Source organism: Mercenaria mercenaria, chromosome 14 (assembly GCF_021730395.1).
Source record: "Mercenaria mercenaria strain notata chromosome 14, MADL_Memer_1, whole genome shotgun sequence".
Taxonomy (NCBI): Eukaryota; Metazoa; Mollusca; class Bivalvia; order Venerida; family Veneridae; genus Mercenaria; species Mercenaria mercenaria.
Genome location: NC_069374.1, coordinates 14,450,249 through 14,478,245, shown reverse-complemented (window position 1 = coordinate 14,478,245; position 27,997 = coordinate 14,450,249). Strand labels below are relative to the sequence as shown.

General features: G+C 33.3%; 1 protein-coding gene across 2 annotated transcripts; it reads left to right on the top strand.

Moving 5' to 3' along the window:
• Positions 1-27,212, top strand: LOC123527995 (formyl peptide receptor-related sequence 3-like). Of its 2 annotated transcripts, none has more exons than XM_045307739.2 (2): positions 1-149; positions 24,878-27,212. In XM_045307739.2, the coding sequence occupies exon 2, from the start codon at positions 25,591-25,593 to the stop codon at positions 26,851-26,853; it is 1,263 nt and encodes a 420-aa protein (XP_045163674.2). In that variant the 5' UTR covers positions 1-149; positions 24,878-25,590; the 3' UTR covers positions 26,854-27,212. The 2 variants fall into 2 exon arrangements, with proteins under 2 accessions (XP_045163674.2, XP_045163675.2); XM_045307740.2 differs by lacking the exon at positions 1-149 and adding an exon at positions 14,564-14,738.
• Positions 27,213-27,997: the final 785 nt, after the last annotated feature.

Here is a 27,997-nt window from a genome sequence, read left to right as displayed (position 1 = left end):
GCCTTGTTTAACCGATAAGTAAAGAGCTAGCAGCACACAGTATTTCTTAAGGAAGCTATGTGATTGTAGAAACAAGTCGTTGATGTAACAGAGAACGTTAAACACAATTGGGATTGGATAGGACTTATTAATTTCTCTCTTAACAACTTGTAAGTAAGTTATCGAATATATAGTCTAAAGTTAATATTTTCATTTTCTAAAAAATATCAAAGCGCTAGTTTTACTTTTTTCATTTTACTGAATTGCCTTAGTATACATTGTGAAACTTTAATCTAAAATAGTACAATAATATAAGTTTTTTTCAGTCTTTGTCTAGCTGTATAATACGAATAAAATCATTTACACACTTCTTTACTGAATTTTAAAATAATATTCATCTGTAAAACGTGTTTATAAGTAACAAATTGAAAAGTGAGCTAGGAAAAATGAAATAAAAAATATAAGAGAAAGAAACGACAACGGGTTCCTTAGAGACTATTTGCCAAATCGCACGTTACAAGTATCTCATTGATATACTTCTTGTATTACTAAAAAGAAACAAAAACATTATGTGTTGCTTAAAGACGATAATACAGCTTTTTAAAAGGGAATGTTTGGAATTAAGATGATCAGATTATTTTTCAAACCCTATCTACATACTTCACTTAAAACAGAATGAGACTATAAAACTTTTAGCGTAATACGTATGTGTGCGTGTGTTAAGTGATGACTGTCAAAATCAAATTCAGTTTTAGATACATTACTTACAATGAGTACATTAATTAAAGTTACGAATAAACCTTAACTTAATTGTTTGCTATTGTTTTTCCAAATATGGATATAATGTATATACATACAGTTTATCTATACGGTGAACGATCATGCTCCTGCCTTTGCATTTTGTTGGCATTAACGTCGCACCGACACAATTACAGGCCATGGCGACTTTCCAGTTTTGACGATGGAGGAAGACCCCAGGTGCCAGCGGGCACACCTGGGTAGAACCGCCAATCTTCCGTAAGCCAGCACTACATGAAGTGTTACAATATAAACAAAATATTAGTTTTATATTCTGAAAAGCAGGTTTCAAACCCCACCCGTTTAACTCCAAGAGGCATCAGAGGGGTCATGAGTTCGTTTGTAAAGCGAGGCGCTTGTTCTTCATGGCGGCCTGATAAATGATAATGTGTGGTCTTGAATTTATTCGCCCTCCACCTCTGATTCTGACAACGATTCTTGTGAAGAAGCTAGTAGTTACTTGCAGAGAACAGATTGGCACTGACACAGAATCCAGAAAATACACCTGTACAATATCACATGACGTCTATTAAATTTTCTCTTAACACGAAATGGAATATGTTTACATTCAAAGCCGCAACGCAAAATACTAATAAAAAAAACCGTATAAATTCACATTTTATCTTAACAGACAAAATGCATGAACAAACATCATTAATATCTAAGTCCAGTGCAAACCTTACTGGTTTGCCTCTTCCAGTTCATTTCAAATGAATTTATTAATATTTTGTGCAATTAGTTAATTATAGTAACTTGAAAGGTGATACCAGGAGAGTTGCTCTCAATCATTGAAAATTTGTTTTGACTTTTCCCATTGTTTTATCGTTTAGGGAAAACCCATGCTAGTGTATCATTGAAGGTTCCATGTGCACCGCCGTATGAACACATCTGCGGATGTCTCTAAATTGTTTTTGTTTTTGTTTGTACTTGTAGCATGTGTAAATGTTGAGTTCTGCTCAACCCGGGGCTAGAGGGCGCGGACGGTAGCATCCATTTCCACTACCGTCCATAAACAGACTAAATCAAAACGAACCTGCAACATTTTCGTGTTCGTCGTGTTGAGCGACCTGTGGAGTGTCCCCACAGGAGCTTAGATTAAAGATAAGATAATGGATATTTCTTCAGAACAGCTTTTGTTTTTGTATCTTGTTACAAAAACCGATATCAACAAAAGCAAGTGACTGAGAAAATAGTTTTAATGAAATATGACAAGAGTATGAAATTAATAATATATAAGACACATATTGTACGAGACATTAGAATTTATGACATATCACCGTTACTATTATGCAAGAATATGTTGAACATAAGAATAGTCATTTTACACATTAACAAAGCCATGTTTTGGAAAAAGGAAGACTTAAATATAATATATAGAAACACAAAGCCAAAATAACCTACAATGCTTTGTTCATTTCTTTTGAAATGATATCTTTTAAATAAATTATAGAAATATTTGACAGCTAAGCGTCGGAGAATATCTGCGATCCTTTCTAATTTACTAATGCTCTAATACATTGCGTATATGGACCAACCGTGTGATCTTGGATGCGGAATAGTACATCGAAAACATAGCTCTTTTAAAATATTTAAGTGACTAACATTTAAAACGGTCTTATTTATCTGTTAAAACACTTTTCAATAAGATAGATATACATTTTATGGGCTTAAAAAGTCATATTTAATAAGGAGATTGGTATGTTTAAATACTTCTCTTTTTTTTCAATTGACAGTTGTCATATACAGTTTGTATTCTTGCCCGTATCCACCTATGACTACAAAACCAGTGTACGTTTTCTTTAATATTAATACTAGTGAAATTTTGGTACATTGTATTGGAAGAATATTTTATCAATAAAGTAGGACTGTAACATGTTTGAAGCAATTATTCACAGAAGTGTTTTGATGGCTTTTACTGTAACAGTTATACAAACGTAAGCTGTTATGCTTAAGGCATCGCCACAGTGATGACCATTTTACTCAAAATTTTACATGCAAATTTTCATAAAAATAAAAGATGACTAAATGGTAACAATAAAATCAATACTTTTGTCATAATTATGTTCTAAATATCTTTGTGAACATATGCAAGTAAAAGAATGTGCATTTCACTACCTGTATTATACCTTTGTTATTCAATATTTTTTCTCTGGCCAAAATGACAAAATTTTGCAATTTTACAGCAGTCAAACTCAATATATATTCAATACATCAAAAAAATAATTTCAGTCAATTGTAAAGCAGACCGTGAAGATCTAAGTCTTAGGAAAATCGTTCTGAAATGTTACCTGGTTACGGAATTACTTGTATACACAAAAAATTCAAACACCATCAATTTATCCAATTTGTTTTATCAGGTTACGCATAATTTACATGCATATAAACAGGTGATATTATAGGTTGACTGTTCAATGAAAAACTGTCTTATCTCTCTATACAAATCAATAGAGTTAATGTAGTGTTGCGATGAACAATCGATGTGTACTGGTTTACCTGACTGGCTGTGTAATGCATGTACAAACAACATTTTAAATTAAATTTACATGGGGTTGTCTTTTTGTGTCTAATGCAATAACCAGGAACAATTTCGACAAAAAATCCATAAGAACTGAATTTTGTCTTTATAATATGTATTTTAGTGGAGTTTGACTGTCCGTAAGATTTCAATATTTTGGGGTAAACTTTCGATCTAAACGAGACTCAAACATTTTACAAGCGGCGTATATACTATAAATCATCATATGCTTCTATGTTGATGATAATTTTACCAACTGTTAAGGCTTTAGTGCAATTTTCAAGAGAAAAATATTCGGCCTGAAAATATGAAGTGCTATTGGGTTGTGTCTGTGGCGATGCCTTAACCGATTGCCTGACTTGTTTTAATAGGCTAGCGCATATTTATTTGGTCATTTGTCATGCACATACAACCAAGTCTTATGCACAACAATTAAATGTTTTCGCAACAATGCAAGTGTAATTCAGGAAGAAATTATTTTTTATGTCTCCCTTTAATTATTTGTTCATCCAGGGGTTAGTGTAAATCCGTATTTATCCGAGAGATTTTCAGCTAAGTCCACTTATATCGGAATATTTGCATTTTACATCATTATGACTTCATGCATCATGCAATAGATATTCTGTATTCCCGAATTGTTAAGACTGATTAATCTCGGCATTTTATGTAACAGAGGAAATCATTGCAAGGACCAATGTTAGAGAATTTCAATCCACTCCCTGCGTTAATTAACTCTGCGTCTTACGTGATAATAGATTGGTTTTGTACGCACTGAACATTCGTAAAATGGAAATTATTTTCCTGATTTGCACTGGTAATCATGGTAATGCATTTGATTATTAACAATGCTTGTATCTTTCTATTTGCAGCAGAAGCATTTGCTGACATTTTGATTTTGATTTTACTTTATACATAGAACATATCCTTACAAAGTGATTTTTAATAAACGATATATATTTCTCTAAAATTACATAAAAGGACTTTTCATATGGAATTTATTTAACAAGTGGATAAAATATTAAAGTGCGAGACTTTTATCGATTTTAACAGTTGAGTTTAATAAAATCACTAGTGTAACATTTTTAACGAAACATTGAAATGTCCTCTGTTTTACCTAGTATAGACAAAATCAGTTCAACCAAGGTCTTCTGTAAACGTCGAAATGTCATTTTACAAGTGCAAAAATTTTGATTAAGAGATGGATATATTAAAAGACGGCAATAATGATACTGGTCCTATGTTGAAACGTACAAATTGAAAACTCCTTTATGATATGATTGGTTTTTGTAAACAATCTTTATGTTGAACTGGGTTTTGATTTACGTTACTGGATAAAAACAAGGTTGAACGTCCGACTAGAAAAGCAGCATCTAAAGAACCCATATAGGCTTACACCACTTTAATGGAAATAAGTGCAATTTGTACAGTACACAGGTGCACACCGACTGAGGACATGTAAACACAAATGGGGAAAATGATACCAAAAAATAAACATTAATACGAATGAAAAACGAACGAACGTCTTTATTTTCTTGAATACGAGGATTGCTCGAATACGAATGCATCTAAGCATATAAAAATGTATCCTTGATAGATTTCAATGAAAATTGTATTTGGTCCCCTCGAAGTATTCACCTCCAACAGATATGCAAAGTTTCAGTCTTCTAATCCAATCCTTGGAGGCATTTTCATAGTCTTTTCTTGGTTTACTATGAAGACACTGGAATATTGCAAAACCGAGGTGTTTGCGCTGCACAAAGTTTCGACCAGAAAGGTATTTTTGAGGGTTGGGAACAAAAAGAAGTCAAACGGGGCAAGGTCAGGCGAATAAGGAGGGTGAGGGAGCACAACAACCTTTTCCTGCTTCAGAAAGTCTTGTATAATAGACGCCTTGTGCGATGACGCATTGTCATGTAGCAATCTGACATTGGCCAAAACGGTTGCAGGTCTTCGATTTTTGTTTGAAATATTTCTTCAGTTTTCGAAGAACTTTAGTCTTGTAAAACTTCGCATTTACGGATTTGTCTTTAGGTACAGCAACATGAATGGCAGGACCCTGAGTTGTGAAGAATATGGCATACATTACCTTCTTGACACTCACGGTCCGCTTTGCAATGCATGGTCTTTTGCCAGACTTTGTTGCCCATATTTTGTTCTGAATCTTTCGTTTGGGCTCAAAAAAGTGACCAATGTCTCGGCACCAGTGGCGACATTTGGGAATGACCGTGCATTGTAATTTGGAAACTGATTTTGAAGCAACAATTTTGCACATTGCACGCGTGACTTTTTCTGCTCATCTGTCAACAATGGGGAATCGATCTAGCACAGATCTTTCTCATTTTCAAATTACCTTTCAGAATTGTATGAGCTGCTCCTAATGAGATGCCAACCATACTAGCTATTTGCATATTGGTGTATCTTGCATCAGTATCAACTATTTCTTTCACTCTAGCAACCATCTTGCCAGACGTTGCTGTTTTCGGCCGACGGCCGTGGGTGCATCTTCTGATAAAACTAACCCACATTTGAATTTCTTAAACCAACGAATAACTGTCGGAAAAGACATTTCATTATGCCCATAAATAGAACATATTTCACACCCTATGCCAAGAATACAACGATTCTTAATATAAGACCGTATTTCAACGGCGTACGCTGACCTTCTTCCAACCATTTTTGTATTAGTATACACGAGTATGCAATGTTTAGTGAGCGATAGACACAGCTAAAGTGAACGGATTTTAATGGGTATGGTATCAATGTAAAGCTAACATGTTTATCTACCAAATAATCTTAATTTCCTCGTGATTTTCGCATTACTGAGCGAGATAACGTTCTATGAACAATCCTCGTATGTAACCATCGATTTTACGAAAAAGTCTCTAATATTTGTTAAAAGAACACACGGCATGAAATATGATAAGCTGAATAATTAAAAAGTAAGTTGTCATCTTAATTCCAGGAAAAGACAACGTGAAGAATTATACATACACTAATGTTTCAAAACTCGGAATATAAATTCTTAACAATACAAATCTAAAAATAGGAAAGTCCTTTAATTGTCAAAAAAAAAACCACACACAAACAAACAAACAAACAAAAAAACAAACAACAACAAAAAAAAAAACGTTTGATGTTTAATTTTCAGCTTCAGTTTAAGTAGACATTATCAAACCTTGCGTGCTTATCTAATTCCTAATTATACAAACTCATATGGTAACGAGGTATAGATGAATTAAGATACGTGATTGTTTGTAGTATTTTGTATAATAAATATATATTAGCAGACATAACTTAGATGTTCACTATTATGAAGGGTATGTAGAATTTGAAGTAGACTTCATTCAAGTTTTCCGAACTACTCTTTTTGATGGTTTGTAAGTCTTTAGTCACCTCTTTTTTGTACTTCAGTTGTATATCCTAGCTTAAATATTGTCTACATGTCTGAGTACACGATCACAAATGTAAGTAGGAATTGTTGTTTCCCTTTTAATTATATGGCTTATAAGTAAAATACATGTGCATTTTGAATGGAAGTTCTTATGCCTTTTGATACTAACCCCAAAGTATTAGAAACTACTCTTTTACATTTCCAATTGTTAATTGAATCAATCATTGCACCATTTGTGAACTAAAGAAGAAAAGAAAATCAAACTCCTGCCAGTTTTGCAATACATCAAAAAGAAGAAAGTGAAGCCATAAAATCACTGTCGTCTGATAATTCAATCGTTATCGGGAAAGCTGACAATGGGGGTGCTGTTATAATAATGGACAATCTATAATGCCAGAACAAAATAAATGAGATGCCTTGTGATACCAATCGGATATTATTAGCAGCTAACGTATAGCTCAGAACAAATTAATGTTCTGAAAAACAAGAGATTGATATATCATCAAAAAAAAGGCCAAGATAACATAGAACATTTCGATGTCAGGGCCAATAATTTTAAGATTTATCAAAATAAAGAAGATATTACATAAGCAAAACGGGCAGACACAGCCTGTATTACCGTATCACATGTTTTTATTTAAAATTTATAAATATATATCGTTGCACCGTCTGCTTGCCCTACTAATAGACTTAGGAACACCTTCAGAGACATGCACGATCTTAAAAACTAAGCCACCATCAGAAATTCCCGAAACTTCCAGTTTAGCAACATCCAATAACACTATTTATTCCGACAGATGTGTGGTAAGAATAAGCTGGCCAACAGGCCACATATAAGGGATTTGTCTTTACCTTGGGTCCCTTTCTAAAGAGAAGGAATTTGTTTTAGACTTTATCAAGGGAGTTTATTGATGTATTTTATTGAATGGGTAATTAATTGCTTTTGAGTCCCTTGTACATGTTCAAAAGTGCTATAAATAGAAATAAACATTAATTTACATAAACTACGTTCATTCTTGCATACGCATAATTTTTAGATGTAATTGTGATGCAAGTTCAGTTTTTGTTTTTGCTAGACTAAGTCCAAAGTGGATCTCACTACATATCATTGTAACGTACCCGATTTTAGAAACGTTCGACGCAAATACCTCCATATACAAGGAGTGTGTATTTTAAGCATGTTCAGCTAATGCACTTTACATTTCTCACTGGAGTGTGTACCATTTCAATGGAATTCTCTGTTACTAGAGAAACCGTATCTTTACAGTATACCTATATTTTCAGATGACTTAGAAAGAAACAGCCTAAATTTAAATCGGAGTCAATATTATTTTTATGTTTTCATCATTCTTTACATTATCTAGTAACATAAACAATGTAAGATTCTTTCACTGGTTGTGGGTGCAGATGGGAAAGACAAGCCCCCAGGGTAACTGTTTAGCCTGTAACCACGTAAATAGTGTGTTAGCTTCCATTTGCACCTACGAGCAGTGATAGAGTCTTTTTCATGCATGCCATATTCAGCAACTTAAAGTAGAAATGGAATCAAACAAATAGTTTACTTATAGTATTTTTAGCAATGCTAAGGTTAGTTTTTCTGATCGCTCGATGTCCGGAGTCCGTCGTCTGTCGTCTGTCTGTCGTCCGTCAACATTTAGCTTGTGTATGCGATAGAGGCTGTATTTTTTAACTGATCTTCATGAATTTTGGTCAGAATGATTACCTTGATGAAATCTAGGCCGAGTTTGAAAATGGGTCATCTCGGGTCAAAAACTAGGTCACTAGGTCAAATCAAGTAAAAACCTTGTGTGTGCGATAGAGGCTGTATTTTTCAATTGATCTTCATGAAATTTTGTCAGAATGATTATCTTGATAAAATCTAGGAGGAATTTGAAAGTGGATCATACGGGGTCAAAAACTAGGTCACTAGGTCAAATCAAGGAAAAAACCTTGTGTATGCGATAGAGGCTGTATTTTTTATTTTATCTTCATGCATTTTGGTCAGAATAATTATCTTGATGAAATCTAAGCCGAGTTTGAAAATGGGTCATCTGGGGTTGAAAACTAGGTCACTAGGTTAAATCAAGGAAAAACCTTGTGTATGCGATAGAGGCTGTATTTTTCAATTGATCATCATGAAATTTTGTCAGAATGATAACCTTGATGAAATCTAGGCCAAGTTCGAAAGTGGGTCACCCGGGATCAAAAACTAGGTCACTAGGTCAAATCAAGGAAAAACCTTGTGTATGCGATAGAGGCTGTATTTTTCATTTTATCTTCATGCATTTTGGTCAGAATGCTAACCTTGATGAAATCTAGGAAGAGTTTGAAAATGGGTTATCTGGTGTTAAAAAGTAGGTCACTAGGTCAAATCAAAGAAAACCCTTGTGTATGCGATAGAGGCTGTATTTTTCATCTGATCTTCATGAAATTTTGTCAGAATGATAACCTTGATGAAATCTAGGCCAAGTTTGAAAATGGGTCACCCGGGTTCAAAAACTAGGTCACTAGGTCAAATCAAGGAAAAACCTTGTGTATGCGATAGAGGCTGTATTTTTCATTTTATCTTCATGAATTTTTGTCAAAATGATAAGCTCGATGAAATCTAGGCCGAGTTTGAAAATGGGTCATCTGGAGTTAAAAAGTAGGTCACTAGGTCAAATCAAAGAAAGCCCTTGTGTATGCGATAGAGGCTGTATTTTTCAACTGATCTTCATGAAATTTTGCCAGAATGATAACCTTGATGAAATCTAGACCAATTTTGAAAATGGGTTATCTAGGGTCGAAAACTAGGTCACTAGGTCAAATCAAAGAAAAACGTTTTCTATGCGATAGAGGCTGTATTTTTTAATCGAGGTTGATGAAATTTAGTCAGAATGATTGCCTTGCTCAAATCTAGGTCAAATTCGAATATAGGTCATCTTAGCTCAAAAACTAGGTCATTAGGTCAAATAGAAGAAAATGCTTGTTTACACTTAAGAGACCACATTTTTGATCCAATCTTAATGAAAATTGGTCAGAATATTTGTTTCCATGAAATCACTATGTCAAACATGTTTACACTGTTATGGTGTGTTTATCAGGTGAGCGAACTAGGGCCATCTTGGCCCTCTTGTTTACAGTTGCTTTCTAAAAAAGCGCGCGAACTTTAACTTCTTGAAAAAGAAAGTACGTCATGACGTTTCAAAGACAACGCAAATAGTTCCGGTTTTGCCTCATCGTCTGCTGTGAAATGTTGGGGTTTTTGTTTTCGTAAAATTACTTCTTCTTTAATCGAGAAATATTATTATAAGGAACAATGAGGACTTATCAAGTTATTTGATTTTTATCTGGTTTACTTAAAAAAGCACTTCATATCAAAAAATTACTACAAAAACGCAGTTCGTTATAGATCATTTACAGCACGAGAGCAGAGGTGCAAGATGGACTTTTCAAGCACCGGTGAAATCGCCGAAAAAACCCATTCCGGTATGCAAGAATTACTTGAATGTTTTGATGTAACTTAACAATATGTAAAGTTAAGGCAGCACTACACGCATTATCGTACATTGGATGCTTTACATTTTACTTTTTTACTTTAAATATTTTCCATTACAATATCGTAACATAATTTATCTAAATGGTACAATAATGCTTTTAAAATATTTGTTATTTCAGTATGTAACTTAATAATGTGCAACGTTGTTTTCTGTGTTGTTTTTTTTAAATAAAATACTTCATCTGTATGGACTATATTAGTTGTCAAATCGGATATGATGCTCGGACAATGCATTAACTGTCGTCGTATTTTATAAAGAGAATTAACGCAAAATGTCAATAACACAATTTCAAAATGAAATCTGAACGTCAGTTATGGAATGAAATAGATACCGACATGCAATATCAGAATTTTGGATTCTCTATTTTTTTCTGAAATGTTTTATTAAATAAATAAATCATAGATGTTTTGAATGAAAACAGCTAGAGAATATTTGTAATGGTTTTTCTGGCAATGTTTTGTGAATGTTTATCGATTTCGTAACTGATATTTAGATTTATAGTGACATATTTCAAGATATATGAAAGCCCAGGAGTGTTGTTATTCAAGCTTTACTTGAGTATTTCTTCCATTTTTTTTTTGAAATGGCGGGATAATATCATTACTTTAATACTCTAAGCTCTAGACCGAGATGTCACATTTCAAAATCAAAGTTAATAGTTAAAAGTTGCATTCATTTCATGCATCCTTCTAATGAATTCGAATCATTATTTACAAGCTTTCGTTGCCGAGTGGTTACGATTGGTTATTATAATAAGTTGATTTAAAAAAAAAACAACAACCTTTTGGATGTAGCATTCAACATGAGGGAGCGAAATGCAGCTGGCTTAGGGTAGGTCGTCAGTTCTACCCATCTTATGTTAGCAATGCATAATGCTTCCTCATTTTATGTAAGCAACGCTGAAATATTGCCCCCTTAAATTCGTTAGCTTCGGTCCATGATTTCTTCCTCAATTTGTATAGACTATGCTCAATTATTGACTCTTAAACTTAAATACGTTTTTTTTTACAAAGGTTGCTTCCTCAATGCTCAATTATTGTTTTTATGTTATTTCATTGTAATCATCGTTATGTACACGACAAAATATAAATATAAAAATATAAACAATAGTATACAAATAGTAAACAGATATATATACAAATATAAACGATACTGACATATACAATCAAATCTAATAATTTTAATTATGTTTCTAGGATATGTAGTCAAGTCCTATATTGTTTATGATATGAGCCGTTTCATGAGAAAACCAACATAGTGGGTTTGCGACCAACATGGATCCGGACCAGCCTGCGCATCCGCGCAGTCTGGTCTGGATCCATGCTGTTCGCTAACAGTTTCTCCAATTTCAATAGGCTTTAACAGCGAACAGCACGGATCCTGACCAGACTGCGCGGATGCGCAGGCTGGTCTGGATCCATGCTGGTCGCAAACCCACTATGTTGATTTTCTCATGGCACGGCTCATATATGCAATCATGCCTTATATGTCACTATTATACGCAGTCAAGTGCAATGTGTTAAAAGCATATGTAGTCAAGTCCAGGCTGTCACAAGTGCAATATATTACAAGTATGTGCAGTCAAACCAATATATCATTGTATATGCAGTCAAGTCTTATATAAACAGAGAGTGTTAATTTAAAAAAGCATTCTTTGAAAGTTAATGAAAATTACTGTGTAACAATACATTGTTTTGCTTTGCTTAACGACAAGCGGTGCTCACTTTACACAATAGCACAGGTATCTAGTTAGGATGATTGTAGGTAAATTTGAGATAAATTTTATTTGTTTTAGAACTAAGTCGTTCAATAGAAAAATAAGTGCTTTATAGACATAAAAGAAATCATTCAAATATAAGCATGTGGCATACGCAGTCATTATTTCCTTCGTAAGCTATCGCCTTTTTCGACGATTGTAGAAATCACGACATGTCCTATCACAGCAGTCCTTTAGTGAATAACCTTCGAAATATTACACTGATTTTGAATTTAACACGGTATTTGAAAATTTAGGGGTATATTGCGTAATATATATTCATGTTAAGGTATCACTTCAATTGGCAAATGAATTAATGATTTGATTTGTCACATAACAAATGCTCTTGAGTTTTGCAAAACAATATTCGTTATGGTTTGAGCAAGAGCCGAACAATGGATGTATTTTTATTGTTATTTAGTTGGCTGGTAGCTATAGGCACCGGTTGTCGTTTTGACAGTGTCAAAGTTACAGCTTGACACAGACGAGTTTTCTATTTTTAAAAGAATCTGATCAATACGTTAATTAGAGTTGTTTTATGGTACTGTATTTTAGGTACTTCTGCAGTTTTTTGATTGCGGGTTTTCTACTCGTTCAATATTCATTACCACTCGGCTGAAATACTTCCGGATTTAATTGCACGAATCAGATGAAAGTTGTACCTTAATAGATTATCAACTTATCTATAGTGTCGTCTGTTGATACGCTTTGGGATGAAAGATTCCACGATAATAGCATACTAATGTCGATAATAGTAATTATAAGCAAGTATACTCAGAACAATGTTAATACCTCTCATATCTTTCGAAATCATTTTTGCATGTTTAAACAACGAAACTCTTCCAAATGTTAAAACAGAAATGATATCACGGAAGATTTAGGACTGGCGTCTTAACTTAGCTGTATCATTACACAACGTTTTACCTTATACTACTGTCAATGTATTATAGAGTTTGAGACATGCAATTGCATGTACACGCTGAGTTCAACACTTAATTTGAGTATTTTCCATTGATGAGGAATACGAGCGACATATTTCCCTAAATTCTGAGTATCTACAGTACTATGCATATACAATATTATAATATTCTATTACTAAAGATCGCAATCAAGCTGCCATTTGAAAATGATCGCGGAAGTTATCATCCAATGAATATCGGCGGTGATTGCTTAAACATGATAAATATGTTGCTATTTACGAGACATAGAAAACTCTGAAATGAAGATTATTTATTGTTTCATTCTAAATAGGTTATATATTACTGTTCATTATCAACGGTCATATTTCAACTCTAAATCCTAGGGATTTAATGAGCATATTGTCGCTGAAAGAGTGACAATGTAAAGTTATTTGATAAATTAAAATGCTTTTTCATATTGTGTTTTTTATACGAGGTACCATTTCTGTACATTTTGCTTTAGTTGAATGCGCAGAGTCTGAAATAGATTGAATTCATAATTTTGATTTCTTTCCACTAAGAGTTGTTCTTATTCACATTATATATTAGCCTTAAACTGGTAGCAAAATCGAGAATGGTGTACCTTGTCCTGTCCTTTAGTTTTTCTACATTGTTTTTTCCTCTGATATGTTTAATCTAGTCCACGATTATAAGGAATTGTTATGGTATATATACTGTACGTGGTTTATAAAGTTCCAATTCCATCATTAGTTTATTATGCGCGCTCATCAATTTCTTCAGAAGGCATTGCAAATTGAAAATATTTAAATTGTCGCTGTCATTATGATAAACAATCTTTATATTGTTTCAAATGAAAGATTTAGAATCTTAAATCTTTTCTGGAATCACTTAACTATTTTGTAGTCTAAACGTCTTTGAGAAATGATTATTATTTAGCTTAAACGAGTTTTACTTCAGAACAATTCTGAACTTACGGGCATATTTATTAGGGAAAGAGGATATTGATCATATAGGACATATTATGTCTTTATCTAAATTTCCCTAGATAAAACTCGATTGCCTCTCACTTTAAACAGCTCATAGAGCAGTATAAGTCAGAATTAAGAAAGAACAAAAGATTGACACTACCAGGGAATATCTTGTACAATATACGAAAAATGCTTAAGCACAGAAAATCAAATTCAAATGGAATGTGTATTTCGGGTTTATAATTTCCTCCGTGAGACACTCTCGAGTTCTGCACTGGTACTGTCACAACTTGCAAACATGTTTAGTTTTACAGGGACATTTGTTCAGTCTTATCAACGTTTTGACTTGAGGTAGTTCTGCAGGTCTGATAAACCAAAAATGATTGCGTAACGTTATTTTTCCGGGAAAACTACAATCACGCCTCGTAGCCATTATACGTATGTTATATGTAGCATTAATGTCGCCGGTGATCACCCTTTCATTTTTGGCTGATTTTTCGTTGGATTCAATGCTTTGAAAACCTGTTGTTAAAAATTCTTCGTTGTAAAACAATGTTTCAAACGTGCTTCAATATGATGGCCAAACGAATTATAAAACTGAGAATTTTCCTTTTTCAGATATGTCAAAACAACTATATGACTTAACAATTCCTTTTGTCGTAACGTATATATTGGAAATCTACAGCATTCCGACCATTGTTTAACCGATACGCAATGCGCTGGTAACACACAGTATTTCATACGAAAGGAAACTAGATGATTGTTGATTGTGCAAATGTGAAAGTAGTTCGATGATTTATTTGGCAAACATGAGACTAATTGCAATACACTAAAACTGATTTACAACGGATCTTATATCGTCTCTTTAACATGTAAGTTACTTTTTGTTAGTCAAATTTTAGGCTAATGTTTATATTTTCAAAACTTAGAATAACCAGACATGCGTAGTTTTACTGAAAGAGCTTAAGCGCATAATAATGAAACAACTGGAAAAAAAATACTTTTCGCAAATATATATCATTTTTTTTTAGCGCTGAAGTCTGATTTTGCAAAACATCACAACACGAAAGTTCCATGCAAAATAAGGCATAATAAAATTAATAGGATATCAATATAGCTGCGAAAAAAATGCGTTCGGTAATATGCAAATAAATAATATCATAAAACCTAAAAAGTAGATCTAATATTAGTGCTGATACATGCTTGTTCAATTTTGGAAGCAGCAATGCAAAATACTACTTTTTGCGAATGTATAAAAGCATAAATTATGTAACTTTCAATAGACAACAGGTTTAAGTACAGTTTATTAAACTAAGTACGAAATATATAAATTCAGTGATAAAACATTGAGTGTGTGCCTCTTTTTAATATTTGTTCATCATATTAATTAGTGTCATTGAATAACCAGTAATAGCATGAAGGCTTCCTTGTGAATTTGCATCAGACCGCACATTTTTCACATATATGTACAGAATATTAACGAGGACTGATATCAGTTGCGATACAGTAGCAATTTCTACACAACACAAAACCCATTATGTTTCTTAATAGCTTCATCATGTTAAGTATAGTAATATCAACACAAAGTACCAGATTAGGAAACACGATTGTTTTTCAATTAAATATCTAAAAATTTCAAATAAATGATATGACAAATACAAGGAAAAGGAAAAAATAGCATATACGTTGTAGCATCGTAAAAAATGGAAGATAATATGTTGAATACAATTTCTACACATTAACAAAACAACAGAGAATTGTTATGAAAATAGGATTAAATAACATTAGAACGCTTCAACAGCATGATATTCGAAGGACACTGCCAACCTTAAGTGCATTCTTTTGAAATGATACATGTTTCATTAAAAAGACATAAATATCTTTGACAGCTAATTGCTGGAGACCATGTGCGTCTGTTGTATCTAGATATTCCTCTTAGAAATACGTGACAGCAGCCTGGATATGAATTGCCAATTGCTAAAATGAAAAGATAAATACAAAAGAAAGCATTGAATATAACATAAGTCCTCGTATTGCTGCAGGGAGTAACAAACATTAAAAATATGTTGTTGATATTTTAAAGGCATTTTTTTCAAACTAAAATATATTTTTGGTTATGATCTGATATACTTATCCTTAGTCAGGTGTTTGGTCTGTTTGATTTCCTTTTTAATAATCAATATTTAAAGACAATAATTAATGTGTTCTTTTCCGAAGTTCCGCGTCATTTTTGCATTCGATTACCACAAGTAAAAGTACATAAAACAAGAGTCTCTTTTAGGAAAAGGTAGGGTTGTTAAATTTTTTAAAAGTATATTCTTACGCGTGTTAGAGGTCATGGTATTTTTGATGCCATTTGGTTTAATTGTTTTCCATCAAAAAACAAACCGCCATGATTTATAAACTCGATGCTTGACGGGTTACATATATTTTCTTTTTGCGCTGCAACAGTGGTGCTTTGCACAAAAGCAAATCTTCCGACAACTTTCCAATAAGTTCCATTTATAGCAAGACTGTGACAGCTGTAACACCTCTGCATTATGCAAAATAGGTTTTTCTGTAAAATGCTTTTATATGTTGATTGAATCCGGCATTGTATGGAAGTTTCGGTACTTTTTATCGCATAAGCCAAGACTAGTGGAATTTGAATACATTCTCAGCGTTAATCTTAACTTCATGTGCAACATGATAACAAACTGGTTTTGTGTTAATGTCGTAAAGCGTGTTATGTTTTCATGGTTCTGACTGGTAATGCATTTGGTTATTATCATATTCTCCGCCCTGTCAATGTAATATTCATGCAGCAGTAGCATTTGCTAATTTAAAGAGTATATTTTGAATATATGTGTTAATGTCTTATTAAAACACAAAGCCATTTTAAATCAATATATGAATATTAACGCTTTAATCTCATTAAGTATGGTCTCGAACAAAACATATTGCAAACAATATATTTTATTTGTAAAGTAACGTATTTCTTAAAGTAGTACTAAAGGAACATAATAAAAAAAAACAGTGGCCGTTGAATCATACTGTTTTGGAATATTGCACATCCAGTAAGAAGTACAAGGAATTTCTTTTAAAATTAATAGTAATTAAAGGGCGTACTAGTATTCGTTTTTACATGAATACATCCGTCTCAATAACGACCATTTCCTTAGAAAATAAATATGTATAGCCTTTGTTAACAGTTGACAACTCGTAAAGTGATGAAGCAATATAAATGTACGTATTGTCAATGCCTGAAATACGTTCTTTCTGATATTTCATTTCAAACTAATAGAAAACGGTACTTTAATTGCGATACTGAAGCTTCATTGACATTAAGTGACAATAAGATAGTGTCTCTATTACTAAATTATCCTCTATTTACGCGTGGCAGAATTAGATGTCTTGTAAAAGGGCTTATTTGTAATCATTTGATTGTAACTGTCTATCGTATATGATGTGACCTTTTACCATAGAAATTATTTTAGAATTATTTACGTCATCTATGACATTATTTCAGAGTATCGAAAGTCTTTATTTTGTCAACCAAGCATTAATTTTACTAAAAGCGTCAAGTGTATGATATGACCTTTGTTAGTACATCAGTTTGCAAAATAATTTAACGTTGGAGATAATAGTGATTATTGAATTATAAATCTGAAATGAAATATATTACTTGAAACTATTAGGCATGTTTTATATACGTAAGGTTTGAAACAAATCAAATCGTGAGAAATATTAATTACCCTGATTAACTGTACGTTAATGAACTAAAAGCCTCCGTTGCCCAGTGGTTAATGTCGCCGACTTCAAATCACATGCTCCTCATTGATGTGGGTTTGCGACCTTCGGGCGTGATAGCTAATGGAAGGCCCGTGGTTCTATCCAGGTTTTATAAGTATGGATTGCAACACCATAAAGAGAACAATGTGGCAGGTCTGTTTATAAGTAGATTTCGAAAAACAAGACAAAATGAGACCTACCAAATGAAATCAGATATCACAAAATACATGCAAGTACATTATTCAACATTCTTAAAACTTATGATTAACAAATAAAAGCGGACAATTACCTTTTCAGATATTATCAATGAAGGCACTCGGATATGAACTTTTGTTAATATTTTCCTATCATTATACACGTTTTGGAGGTTCTGGTGGCATTTCTGGTAGCTCAGTCCTTGTGCACATTTCATAAATATTAGAAAAGACGGTTTTTTCGTTTTCAAAACCTACTTCAGTTGTTATTTCAGCTAGAATTTTAGCAAAGCCTTTAAGTCGTATTCATTGTTTCTGATTGTGTAAATTTCTAAATACATTTTTATTGCAAATCAAGTGGTTACGTGTTGTATCGTAACATAAAAGCAGGAAAAATGAGATATGTTATATCACAATATGCGTGCTTATGTTAAATTCAAACGTTATATCACAGTTTATTAATAGCTGCATCTGTCTGTATCAGATTCCTTGTAAATGCTTTGTTAATATGTGACAGGAAAGGCCGTACCGGCGACAGTAACCATCAGAACAAATCAACACCCTTTACAATATTTACAAATTTATTTACATAAGATGATTATTAACAATGAATAGATATGAAAAGAAAAAAAACTGATTAGAAGAAAGAAAAAAAAAGAAAGTTCAGTATCTTTAGATACAAAAGTTCTTATAGTCCATTCTAATCTGACGTGACACAGGTCTTTAATGTAATTGTGAACTTTAAGTAGCACAAACAAAACAGCTTCTAAATTCAAAATACAGTCCCTTTAAACCGTGAATACGTTGATTCCGTATTGGCTCCCTATGGTGGTAGGTGATTGCATCCCTGAGCTGACTTCAGAGGATAACAAAAATCATCGTCTTTGCGGTTTACGGCACAACCATGGGACGTAAGCTCTGCGCTGGGAATATCACATCCAGGCGAGTGAGGACAAGTGAACCTCGGGCATTGTACTTCCGGGTTATGACATCACCAGGAAAAATCGTCTGGCGGAAGAAGCTAAAATATATAACATATGGTAAGCACCATAGCAAAACAAATAAGTCAGGGCATAAAGCTGCTCCTTTGGGTACACCATACCTCCGTAGGCTCCCATAAATAATACGTGCTACTTATACAAAATATACGTGCTACTAAGTTCAGACGTCACATGATTAAAATACGTCACATATTACTTCCATTATTACAAAGATTACTTACTTAAAAGACTAAAGTTAAAGTATGAAATGATATGAAAAGTATATGAGGAAACATTATAGATACGGACATGATAAACTGCAGCCATTATTTACAACTACAAATTAACAAAATTCAATGTAAATCAAACGTTATATGATAGTTGGCATCCATATAATATCTAATGCCATACACTAAAACGGACATTGTATGTGTATGCAATAGACTGTCACACAATTTCATATTACAATAATATATACATGGTACTAGACTTGCCATATAAATTTATACATAACAATACAATGCAGTAATGGCGTTCCATAATAACGAAATGTTTGACATAAGTTTTTGAAACAAAGTACTTTATAAATATCATGTTACAAATTTCAGTATAAATTTTACATCTTATATAAACGAAACATTTAGACTCCTCTTTCTAAATAATTTACAAAAGTCTGAAAAATTTAATAAATTATCCTGACATACTGAAACTAGCAAAAATCATATGCCGAAAAGTAAATGTTACAGAATTCTGTAGAATGAACAAAAATTTATCAAATAAAAATCGTAATGCAAAAATCATACAAAAATCTAACAAATAAATTTCTTACCTCGATCGAGCATGAATTTCTAGCAAGAAAATAATTCAGACATAGATTCGTCTATAAAGTCGTAAGGTGGTGTGCGCAAGGCATATCTAGTCCAGTCTATTTAAAGGATAATGTCCCGCCAAATACTAAATTTCATGGGATTCACGGCTAAGCCGTGAGCTATGACTATTGTCATTTTCACGGGATTCACGATATAGCCGGGAAATCTAACTACTTTGGCGCGAATTTAAATTGACAATTTGAGGCCCATTATAGTGGTTTTGGGGATAAAAACATAAATTACTGAAGTTTATAAAATATCAACTTTCTTATTACTGAACAGAATTTAATGAAATTTACATGGAAATTTAAGTTATGAAATACCGAAAAATATAAGAGGTATTTCATGCGTGAAATCTGACATTTACCTCAATAACTCAAAAATTTACAAAAAGATGATGCAATACCTGCATTTACACTACAGATAAAATAAGGCCCGTATGTCAATTTGTGACATAATACTTGATTTTTATTGAGAAAAATCCATTATTTTTATCCAAGTGTTTGCACAATCGATAGATTTTATAGTAGCTACATTGTCTATAGTGTAAAAGATGTTTATAATGCAAGCTATGGTATCAATATATATTCAAATAAATAGAGCTCTATGCATGGACATAGGAGACAAAACACTCCGTTTTGATATTCTTTTCTTTAGTGCGGCAATACAAAATGATTAATCTAAAGGTTAAAATTGATATGCTTTCGATATGTCTGTGACTGTAGCTTGTAGCTGGTACTATAAACATTCTTGTCAGAGTCAGTGTGCATATTGTATGGTCTCATCGGAATAAATTAATTAATAGACATGATGCTTAGGCACTTTCCACTCACCTTTGTGGGTTCGAAACCTCACTTTGGTTGTAGCGTTCTCATGTGAGCATCCCGAAACAATCTAGCTGGTTTACAGAAAGTCAGTTGATGAAATAATCCCGGAGCGGCACCTGGGTTTATCCTCCACCAGTAAAAGCTAGAAAATTCACTGCGTGACCCTAAACCAAAACAAAGGAAAAATGACAATGTTCCAGCTCTTGTTACATTTTGGTATAATAGAATAATAATGCAAACTATTAATTTACAAGTCTGGTGAATACATTTTAAATTGAAATCTGAACACTCATTATTGATATGAAACCGATTCCACAAAGCAGTATCAGTGTTTCTTGAAATAGTTCATGTTTCATTCATAAATCATATATGTTTATGACTCATTAACGCTAAAAATGTTTGTGAGTGTATTACGAACATTTATCGGCTTTTAAAATGACATTTAGATGTAGACGACTGATACTTCATGAGTTCTGCAGTATTCAAGGTCTTGTTTTTTGTACGTATATTAAAAACTAACAATTGAACTTTTCTTGATTATTAATCTTTTATGGCAGCATATATAAAGCTTTAAGAATTCTGTTCGCAAATATCTTCTAAGGTTAATAGATTTTGTAATATATTTAGAAAGTTTATAAACTCTAACCTATGCAAAACGATAAAACGAAACTTACCACAGAGTTTATGACTGCACTATGTCAAAGGTCACAGAAAGGAGTAATAGCAAGTGACATAGTTTCAAATGCGAAATGCGAAAAGATCTTTAAAATGTATAACAAAAGTCTTTGGATTAATATAGTATGCACACTTTGTTGTTAAAACTGATCGCATACAGAATGAATGAAGATAAAAAAATTCAACATGTTTATTTCCACCAAGTTTGGCACAGAATATATATATAACATTGAAAAATGATAAAGTGGGTGAAAATAAAAGTTAGATGTTGATAAAAATGCAAGTAAATTTTCTGCATTATTTCAAAAGCGTTGCAACGCTTGACTACCTTCTGCACACTATTTTTGGTTATTTATAAGAATAGTCACTTTCAGATAATGGACTTTTTGAGATAAATTATTGTTTGCCTAAAATGTGTGGGCTAGTCCTTCTAAAATTTTATTATGGTAAAAAAAACAAGCGTGTTTATCGTGTATAGAATTTTTTACCAAAAATTTGCATAAAGTTTGTATATGTTGCGCGACTGTAACCTGTAGGAAGAAATCAGATTAGAACAGACGATACGGTATTAAAACCGAAGTGGGATGACTTACATGTACAATTGTTGGCGACTCCTGAACTTACTTTGTTCAACAGCTACTCTCTATCATACTAAATTAGAAAATTATATAAAGCTTTCATACAGCTGCCGAGTTTCCCGAAGATCTTGTTATTATAATCGAAAGAACTGCTTAAGAAAATAAAGAAAACGTATACACTTGTCGTTTAGTGCCGTTCTAATTATGTTTGTTGCAAAATAGTTTAAATATTTAAAACGAATTTTCAAGAATTATAAATTCAAACAAAATTTAAAATTCAAATTTGGTGATAACTTACGATTCCCGTTACTAACCTTCTGTGAATGCTAGTTACAATGTGGCGAATGTGGTCAATTGCAGTTACATTCCGACCCTAACCCCTACTCCCTACCACCACGCCTCCAATTCCTTTACATAGGCTGCTGAGCGTTCAATGGCGATTTGTCCTATTTATTTATTTTTCTTTACAAGAATCAGTTAAGGAAATACATTGATTAGTGGCATACAGTGCTTTCAAATCTTAAACAAAATCAGTTAATTCTTCCCATAATCCTTAGGCTGTTTGTTTGTATGTTAATGGATAATCGGTTTATGTCGGATACAAGCTTCTAAGCTTATGTTAATTTTGTTATATAGAACCGACTATAAATAAAGATTATCTTATCTTATCTTATCTATCTTATATCTTATCTTATTCATTAAAGCGTTAGAATCCGCTTACACTTCCTTATTATTCTGTAAGTATTTATTAAAATCCGCTTTATGTCTGTACCAATTCTGGCTAGACTTTGTTGAAGCCTTACGTATTTGTGTTCATGGCGTATTTACGTATTACATTAAAGCTTTTGGCGGAATGATTTCCGCTATGGTTAAAGATATTAGGTTGGGTTTTAGGTTCCAAAGAGGTAAACTAATATGTTTCAAAATGCTTCTGTAAGAATGTATTTCAAATTCTTTAAATGCGATTTCAAAGAGATCTCAACCTGCAGGACAAAACAATAGTTATTTCCATTTGTAGTTCTTCACAGTCATTACATACAGAAGTGTTTCCATATCGTACACCGTTCTGTCTTGTTTGCAGTTTTGTTCACGTAATTATTTTTCCCTTAATCAGTTTTACTATTGTTAGCATTTTATGTGAAAATCGTGTGTTTCAGCAAAGTGACAGGTTCAAAAACAGTATTGATATACAAATAATGGTGTTATTAAAACTGATATAGAAAACCGTCTTAATCATCCTCTTCTTTTATCTGTACACTTGTCGTGAATCAGGATTTATTCTTAACTGTTGAGATATAACTGTCCACACATATTTAAGAGCCAAATAATTGCCGACACATCCTGCTCTTTTGCACAACTTGTACACATTAAATGTCGCATAGCGTATACAAAAAATATTCTCTGATAATATACTTTCTTTCTGTTTCGTACACTTTCCGGCAAATCGCACCTTATTAAACAACTTTGTCTTCGTTATCCGCCTTCATTAACAGGAAACCTGCTGTGTCAGTACGCGGAAGGAATAAATAGTTTGTTACAAAACTTATTCGAGTTGGTAAAAAGGCCTTTCTACAAACTTAGGCGTCAGCTTCGAAATCACTCGCATTACAAAGGGGAAAAAGGTGTACCAGCTACATAAATCATTGAAAAGTCCCGTGAAATAACTTAGATAGACAAAACATTTTTTAATGCGTTATTACTCGACAATACAAATTGACGACTTAAAATCTTCCTAGCTATTTCTCCGAAAACAACACTTAGATGCTTTGTCCGTTAAGTTTCGTAAAGTTCCGGTTAATTTGGTAACGATCATACACAGAGATGACGTCCGGTTATCGGATGAATGGTCAAAATATTTGAATCTATGAGCAATACTCATGACCTTCTTGTAGGTAATAGTCTAAATGACCACGATAAATGTTCTTTTGCGGGGAAAGTCCAGGCCCAGTGTTCACAAAACATTTTTCGGTCTCGACTGAGTTTGAGCTTGAATTTTGTTTTTTATTAACATGATAACAAACGGATTTTTAAAAGTGTTATTATAACATCAAATATCATATTATATCAATGTTTTTAAAAGAGTTGATATGAGCCGCACCATGAGAAAACCAACATAGTGCCTTTGTGACCAGCATGGATCCAGACCAGCCAGCGCATCCGCGCAGTCTGGTCAGGATCCATGCTGTTCGCTTTCAAATTCTATTGCGATTAGAGAAACCATTAGCGAACAGCATGGATCCTGACCAGACTGCGCGGAAGCGTAGGTTGTCTGGATCCATGCTGGTCGCAAAGGCACTATGTTGGTTTTCTCGTGGTGCGGCTCAATTATTATAAATTCTTGAAATGACGAACAACATTTCTATTCTGTATGATGTTAATCCGACAAGTATCTAAATGAAAAAAATCGCATCGATAGTCACGCACTGACTTCACAACTTTTATGGTTAAACAGCAGGTTTGGAAAAAAATGATTATAATTTATTACACTGTGTAACATCACGAAATATAACCTGGGTGTCTTTATTTAAATATTGGTACGGATGCCGGTTTTAAACTACATATTACACTAAAAACATTACTGTGTTTGCAGTAGCATTGATTTATCACAGCAGTTTGCCTATGACCTTATAATGAAATAGATTTTGGCAATTCTTTTCTTCCTTATTGATTTACAGTTTTATTATAACACTTTACAGCCAAGTTAAACGAATTTCCCGTGTAATGATTTAGTATTTAACTCGACATGATTAGTTGCTGAGTAGCTTACTTCAGATACGGGATGTTAATTAGTACTGAACAGTTCGCTAAGTCCAAGGTTAAAAAAATATTTGGACAACAGTTTTATTATTCCCGTGTTTACTAAAGGTGTACGTGTAAAACAAATGGAATTCTAGAGGTTTCAAATTAATACGGTCTAATATTATCTAAAAATGTCAAATAACACATGGTAATCTTAAATCTACCTTCATCATATCTTTGCTTTGTCAGCCAAAATCCAAAAGAAACTTTGTGAAACTACATTTCCGGTGACATGGTAAAAACGTAAAAGAAATCGCTCTTTTGCATAAAAAAATTAATACATGCTTAACGGTAATACAATTCATTTGTTTATTTCAGCAACAGCAATGTCATTATCGGAAGGCAGCGACAGAAGAATACATTAAACCGTCATAGACAACTGATAATCCAGCGGTATTGACGTATTGACGTATAAGAGACTTCTAAGTTTCATTCAAATCAATGTAATACAAGAGTCTCAGAGGAAGGAATCATCGGAGAAAAGTTTCAAATACTTAATAATTACAAATACAGACACAAGACAGGGAAGCATTTTTTTTCCGCCGGAAATGCAGACTACTGAAATCAGATCATGAAAGAGAGTCTGGTAAATCTGATAAGTCATCAAAAAATTATGAAACAATTTTCTAACGTAAATGAGGGATACGTTTTCAGGTGTACAGATGATCGGTTAGATAGAAGTCATTTTGATACGGAGGAAAAAGGCATCTCGTATTTGGAATAATGGCTTCGTATTGACAGCGTTATTACTCTTAGAAACACTGCACTGCGTAGACATTCAGGAGCGTTAGAAACAACATATTGAACTTGAAAATAGTGGAGACATCGTCTAATGTTGGAGTAAATTTGAACATTCATACATATTACTGCTTTAAAGGTCAAATATACTATACAATATCGGGACAGAGGTTACAAACCTGAATTAGAGCATTTTAAATACGCTTCAAGTCTTGTCATTATAAAGATTAATTTATTCTAAAGGATATAAGCTAAACTGTATACTTTTTATTGGCAGTACGTAGTATAACGAAATGGATAAGGCAGAATATATAAATGTTACAGACACACCAAAGACACGCCTACTCCAATCGGCAGAGGATCATGATATTCTTATGGCAGTGATAGGAATACTGTCATTCTTTAGTGTCATAGGAACGGTCGGTAACGCTCTAGTATTATACGTTTATATCAAAAAGCGAAACAAACTAGCCTCAACAGTATTCATAATAACGCTGGCGGGCACTGATTTTGTCACATGCATACTTATTATTCCTTACACGATAGTTCTAGAATATGTGGTGTATTATGTCAAATATGATTTTCTTTGTAAATTTTACATGTTCCTAATTACATCTAACGTGCCATTTTCAGCATTTATCATGACGGCTATTGCCGTTGATAGGTACTTGTGTATATGTCATCCTTTCACGCATATACTAAACAAGAGGATTGCTAAAATGATAATATCCCTTCTCGCAACAGTAGCGTTTATACTGGGAATTATTACAGCCTTAAACTATGGGGTATACTTTAAAAAGGAAAGAAATACAACGCAAATAGATGAAAGAGATAACGCGGAAACATCTGATATATATCAAAGTGTCATAAATAGTTCAACACAATGGACTGAAGTTACGTATGTATATGAATCAGTTAATGGAACGTCGCCAAATAACGTTAAAAACGTTTCCGCCATAAGTAAAGAGGTGATTGAATATGGCGGTATGTGTCAACCAAACGGACTTATATTCAGTCATCGTTTCACGAATATATATCAGAAAGTATATTCAAGCTTTTTTGTGATAGTGATAGTCGTTGTTGTAGTTTTATATATACTCATTTACAAATTTGTGTCAGTCCGTAGAGCTAAAAGGAGACGCATGCGCAGTCAACGATCAATGTATTCTTCGTACAAGGAGTCGCCCACAACTTTTGTAAATACTCGGGCGTCTTTGAATAATGGCAGTGTGAAAACGGAATTAGATATGGAAAGTGTAGCAGACGAACCACGCCCTAAGACGGAAAAGACTGTTTTTCTGCGGAGAATGACAATCCGAGAGAAGGGTCTTGTTGCAAATATACGAACTGCTGCAATGCTTTTTGTTGTCACAGCTGTTTTTATCATTGTGTTTCTACCAGCATGGTTGATGGCGCACGAAGTGCTGCCGTACAATATGCTAATTTTCTATATGTATTTCTTCTATAATGTCGCTAATCCAATTATATATGCCTTTATGAACAAAGCTTTCAGAAGAGACCTCAAAGACGTGATAGAGTGTAGAGTTACGCAATAACTGCGTTATAATCGATCTTAAAAACATCTCATAACCATTGGAAGAACTCATTTTGCCACTTAAATAAGTAACTCTGCAAAAAAGTGTCGAACGTTGGGTATTTTCCAGCTTACGTACATTTTCATTCAAAATTATGTTTAGACTAAGCATCTTTGTTCTGAATTTTATGATTTGTTCAACAGAATTGAAGAACGTTACCTATTGTAAAGCATATATAATATTATCACCCGTTGAATTAAATGCTTATGTGTTTTATTATCTATTAAATAGATACTTTTCATTGCTTTCTGTATTTTGTTCTGTGATTTTTGCAAACATTCTATAAATTAAACACCTGTAAATTCCCAATTGTTAATGTAGTCGCTTTGTATGATCTATGAATATGAAGCTTAGCCGATTTTCCTTTTCCATTATTATATCAAAATCCAAGTCGTTAAAATACTTGACCCTTATTTTTTGCGTAGCTTGAGAATGATAACTATATCAGAGTTAAGAAAAGCAGGAATAAAACTTTAGAACAAACACTTCTTTGTGCCCCCCCCCCCACACTATGAGTGGTGGGGGCATATAGATTTGGTCTTGTCCGTGCGTGCGTCCGTCCGTCCGTTCATGACGTGCCAAGCTCAAAAAGTATTTGATATAAATTGGTGAAACCTTGCATGAGTCTTTATCATGATATGAACTTGCGCATCTCCTATTTTACGTCTGACTCCGCCCCATATTTCCAGAGTTTTGACCTCTGAAATAGTCAAAAATGCACATTTTCACCTTGTGACACGCCTAGATCAAAAAAAATTTAATATAAATGTACTAAACCTTGCATGAGTCTTAATCATGATATAAACTTGCGCACCTCCTATTTTTGATCTGGGTCCGCCCCCTATTTCCAGAGTTATGGCCCCTGAAATAGTCAAAAATGCACATTTTCACCTTGTGACGCGCCTAACTCAAAAAGTATTAAATATAAAATGATTAAACCTTGCATGAATCTTAATCATGATATGAACTTGCGCACCACTTATTTCTTTGTCTGCCTCCGCCCCCTATTTTCAGAGTAATGGCCCCTGAAATAGTAAAAATGCACTTTTTCATCTTGTGACGCACCTAGCTCAAAAGGTATATGATATGAATGAATGAAAACTTG

Bases quoted from the DNA above. Each gene is read 5' to 3' on its own strand.
- LOC123527995 (XM_045307739.2), top strand. From the start codon at position 25,591: ATGGATAAGGCAGAATATATAAATGTTACAGACACACCAAAGACACGC.